Here is a 4,905-nt window from a genome sequence, read left to right as displayed (position 1 = left end):
GCGGGTGGGGGCTGAGCCGACCTCCCCTTAACTTGTCGCTACGACTTGTGTGTCACGTCCTAGGCTGAAGGAGATACCAAGGGCGATAAGGCCAAAGTTAAGGATGAGGTAAGAAGTTCAATATTTGGAGAAAGTTGGATCCTAAAGTGTTTGTGTTGGATGATGAGCTTTAGTGTCGTCAAAACAAAGAACTGGGGAGCAGGGTTGGGCTGGTGTTAATTGATTCTGACTTTTTGTAGTGTTAAATATCTTAACTTTCACTATGAAAAATCTGCTTAGCTATTGTTGGCTCTTAGCAGTGATTTAGATAGGCTCGTCTCCCATTTCTTGAAAATGGGGGAGAAAGGGTAACTAAAAACTTAAACATCTGTTCTGGGGTTTTACTACTTTGAAAGAATAATTACTTGATGAGTTTTTGAGGATTTGGATTCCATCACATTAAACTTAATCACTTTTCTTTTTAAACAGCCACAACGGAGATCGGCGAGGTTGTCTGCTGTGAGTACTGAGTTGTCCCAACACTTGGTAGTTTTAAGCTGAACTAGTTGGTGCTGGATCTGTAGGAAACCTGTAGAGATTCTGGAGAAATTAGTTGTTGAATTGAAAGCTCCTGGCTTAACCAACTGCCCTGTTGTGTGGTGCCAGGGCAGAATAATGGACAAAAAAGCATTTCCATTTCGAGCATTCTGGTTTGCTTTCCTAAAATTAATCTACTGGGGTTGAATGTTTTACAAAAGTAGTGTGTTTCTCTAGGATAATTTGAATAACAGGAGGGTTTTTTCTTGCATGCAGAAGCCTGCTCCTCCGAAGCCAGAGCCTAAACCTAAAAAGGCAGCTCCAAAGGTGAGTCCTTGTGTCAGCGCTGGTTTTGAGAGAGAAATGGCTGAGAGGGTTCAGATTTTTCCCATAATAGCCAACACAGCTCTGAATAGGGGTGTGTGTAGTGGTGAAATTGAGCTGCAGCCTGCACCAACAACTTGTGAATTTTACAAAATTTGGATTAAAACACACCAAGGTGAAGACTCTCCACGGTCGGTGTCAGTCCTAAACACGCAAACCTTCTTGTGTCATGTTCTTTTCAAGCCAACATCCAATGTTTGAGTCATGGAGTTGTTTAGGTTGGAAAAGACCTTTAGGATCCCCAAGTCCAAGTGTTGGCTTTTTGCCACTCTAGGTTTTGGATTCTTGTGGCTTAATGACTGGCTGTTGTTAATTATAACATAATTGTAACGTCATCTTACCTTCGCAGAAGAGCGAGAAGTTGCCCAAGGGAAAGAAGGGGAAGGCTGATGCTGGCAAGGAGGGAAACAACCCTGCAGAAAACGGAGATGCCAAAACAGACCAGGTACAGCAGCAGCTCTGGCAGCTTGTCTGACATCAGCAGGTTGCAGTTTCCCATATCAAACACAGACAGGCACAGGCTCGTCCCAGCAAGGTGCAATTATTGCTCGGTTATTTCAACCTGTCACTTATGACCCTAAAGACACCTCTGGAGATGTGGCAGGGGCGAGTTGCAGGGTTAGGGAGGAGTTAAAAGTCAAGTTTGCCAGTTGGAGTTGCCACATGAAAGCTGTTGGTGCCCGTGTGTGGTGTTAACAGGTTCCTCTTTCTCTTCCAGGCACAGAAAGCCGAAGGTGCTGGTGAAGCCAAGTAAAAACGTGTGAATTTTTGATAACTGTGTACTTCTGGTGACTGTACAGTTTGAAATACTATTTTTTATCAAGTTTTATAACAATGCAGAATTTTGTTTTACTTTTTTTTAAGCTCTGTTGTTAGCACACAGACCGCTTCGTTGTTGTGTTTGGGGGGGAGGGGGGGGAGCAGTGGGGACGAATGTCGCTAGTCTATTTCTCAGAACCTAAATTTTCATAAGAAAAGTATTCCCTGTCCCCCAATTTTGGGAAGAAGGGCTCCTCCAGGATGGGAGGAGGAAGGGATTCCTTCGTGCTGCACATTTATTCAGTCCTGTGAAGTGCATCCGAGTTAAGATCAGAGCTCCTGAGGTGCCCGTTGGGACTCCAGATCCGCTGTTTGTCGTGCCCTCCTTGTTCCCTTAGAACCCATCACTCCAAAATACTGCACCCCGACCTCCTGGGACTCGCCACTCCACGCACATCGCCAGGTGATCCAGACTCCCAGTGTCTAATTTGGGATAGAATGGCTCTAAAAGGAGCTGTGCTTCCTCTTTTTTTGTATTGTGGATCTTCAGCTTAAGAAACCTGCTTTTTTTTTTTTTGGTTTGTTTTTATTTTTTTTTCCTTCTCAAAGTCAGGGTAGGTTTGTGACGAGTTGTTAAACAACATGCTAAATGTGAAAGTGTCCACCCTCACTCTAAACTTTTCCCTCTACGAGTATGAAATGAAGATGATTCCGTTTTATAGCAGCTCTTAGGTTTGGGTAGTCCGTGAAGGGAGGGGGAGTTCGACGGTTGTTGTAAGATGTTGCCGATTGTAGCCCATGTCCTGCCTAAATTACCATGATTGTTTATGAAAAGTACCTTTAATAAAGCTGGATACGGTTTGGCTTGGACTGTTCTTAACACCCTTCCCATTTTTTTTTGCCTTTTCTAACGGGATTCATATCAGGAGACTGGCTGTGTACACGTGTGTGGTTGTATTTAGGCCAAGGGTTTGTGTTAAGTGTGTTAATTAACTCAGTCTTAATTCACAAACACAAAGTGGAATTTCCTTACCCAAAAGCTAGATGGCTGCAGGATGTTTGGCAGGTCTTGGCTTACTAGGAGGCCCAACGTGGAGTGAATCTACTGAGATAAATCATCCTTGTTACTGTCTAAAAGAGTGCTGTACAAAAGGGGGAAGAATGGAGTGATCTTGCAGCCACTGTGGAGAAAAGTAAATTTTGGTAGTGAAACCAGAACTGGCTCCATAAAACTGATGATGTGTTAGATTTCTGCACTTAAGCTTGAGTATTTTTGCTTCTGCTAATCAAATACAGACTTTGCGGGAATGAGTAAGCAGGAAATAAGATTTGTGGGGTAGAAACACAGTTTTTATGGTTAATGCTTTGGCTGTAGAGCAGAACCAAACCAAAACCCCAAGGTGTAAATGTCTTCCAGTTGAGGATTGATAGGAAAAAGGCTGTTGTGGTACCAGGTCGTGGTTCTGCCTTCTGTGGCAGAGACTGACTGTGGGGAGCAAGAGTGGTTTGAGCACTTGAGCGAGGGAGCTGGCTGGAATTCAGGATTTCCCAAAAAGTCTCAATTTCCAGGTGCCAGAGGGGGACGAGCCTCAGGGCTGGGGAGTCACAACCTGGGTGCTGCCTCGAGTGGTGAAATTGGGATTTTGCCCAATAATAACAACATCACTAATTAAAATAATACCTTAATTACAGGTTTTAAAATGAGGAATTTAGTGCTTTAATGCTTTGAAATGAGTGAAGTAGGAATTTGAAGTGGTTTACCTTCCTTTTGCTGTTGGGCTTCTCCAAAGGGCTGGAGGAACCCCGGGCGATGGGGTTTTGAGCAGGGTGCTGGTGGTCTCTGCAAACATCTGGCTGGAGGGTTTCATCCCAGTGTCACTCAGCAAGTACTGCTAATTGAGCCTAATTGCAGGGTTGCTTTTTGTCAGAGGACTCACTGCTTAAGGATTACTTAAATCTCCACACTAGAAGCCCGAGCTGCGTGTGGCCCCCGCGTCCCTGCGCTGGACGTTTTTCTCCAGCTGAGCAGAAAAATGGTGATTTTCTGTGGTCACTGCCACGTTTGTTTCTCTGTGGTTACTCAGCTGTGCTCTTGCTGCTAAGCAGTGACCTCCAGAGCTCGTTACACCTCGGGTGGACTGGATCTCCTGCCTGAAGGGCTTCCCCACACAGCGTCGCCTCGTGCTGCTGCCACAACACACTTTGGAAAGTATCGATGTCTTTGGTTTGCCACAAAAACCTATTTTCCTTTATCCTGGTCTGGAATCTACACACTGCTCAGGGCATCCCCTTTCCTCCCTGTGTGTATCAGTCACTGGAGGAGTTTAACCCCCAGCTGAGGGGGCTGCCTGTCTCCTTACATCCTAAGTGACACGGTTATTCGGTGCTGTAAGATCAGAACCTCTCCCTACCTCCATTTCCCACTGGACGTGCCCCTGTGCTGGAGTTCTTGGCCTCCAGGCTTGACTTGACACGCAGGGCTCATCTATTTCTCCTGAAGCAAACAGCAGGGAAGGGATGCTAAAGACAGTAAATCCAACTAATTAGTTCTGTAAATTAAAAGCTAAGGAGCAGGCAGCACTGTGGTGCAACCCAGGCGTGTTCAGCGGTTAGAATGGCCACAAATCCCCATCTCCAGCTGCCAGAATGCCCCAAGCTAAAAATAAGTTTTTCTGTTAAATCATAATCTTTTTACGTGGAAAATTGTCTCTGTGTATTGTCTGAGAATGTGATTTATGCTGCTGGGTGTGTTTATAAAGCTGGGCTGTCAGGTGACCTTTGCATCAAGCGTGTGGTTTGTCCTGTTTGTCTGAGCTTACAAAAACTGGAGCCCACCAGTGTCTGATGGAAACAGCTGATGTGAAGAACTACCCCGTGATCTGCTACCAGTGCTGTGCAGTAACCTGCAACCATCTTCCAGCTTTAAAGATGGAGAGCATCCCGTTTTAAATCAAACTGAGGGTTTGAGTATTAAAATGCCTTCCAGGAAACACCCAACAGCAGCTCCTACATGCAGCTGCTGATAGGAAAGACCACGGATTGCACGAATTTTAGGGACAGGGTGCAGAGACAAGCAGTGGTGTCAGAGCTCGGCCACATCCCTCAGCTTTGCTCGAGGATCCTGGCAAGGAATTTGTGCTGGAAGAGATTTCCCTCCTATTATTTTTCCCTCGATATTATTGATACCTTGAGGACCAGCAGTGATGGTTTGGAAGGTAAAGGAGGCTGGGATGCTGGTGGGGTTTG

General features: G+C 45.4%; 1 protein-coding gene across 1 annotated transcript; it reads left to right on the top strand.

Annotated features, from left to right (window-relative positions):
* Nucleotides 1-63: 63 nt before the first annotated feature.
* On the top strand, nt 64-1,654 carry HMGN2 (high mobility group nucleosomal binding domain 2; the record flags this gene model as incomplete). The annotated part of the gene is made up of 5 exons (XM_008940241.1): nt 64-108; nt 469-498; nt 793-843; nt 1,250-1,345; nt 1,619-1,654. Coding segments are annotated over 5 exons (258 nt in total), but the record flags the coding sequence as incomplete, so codon positions are not given.
* Between the last annotated feature and the right edge of the window lie 3,251 nt (nt 1,655-4,905).

This window comes from Merops nubicus, unplaced genomic scaffold, assembly GCF_000691845.1.
Source record: "Merops nubicus isolate BGI_N331 unplaced genomic scaffold, ASM69184v1 scaffold39785, whole genome shotgun sequence".
NCBI classification, from domain to species: domain Eukaryota; kingdom Metazoa; phylum Chordata; class Aves; order Coraciiformes; family Meropidae; genus Merops; species Merops nubicus.
Note: the sequence above shows the minus strand (reverse complement) of the source record. Positions and strands in the feature narration are given on the sequence as shown.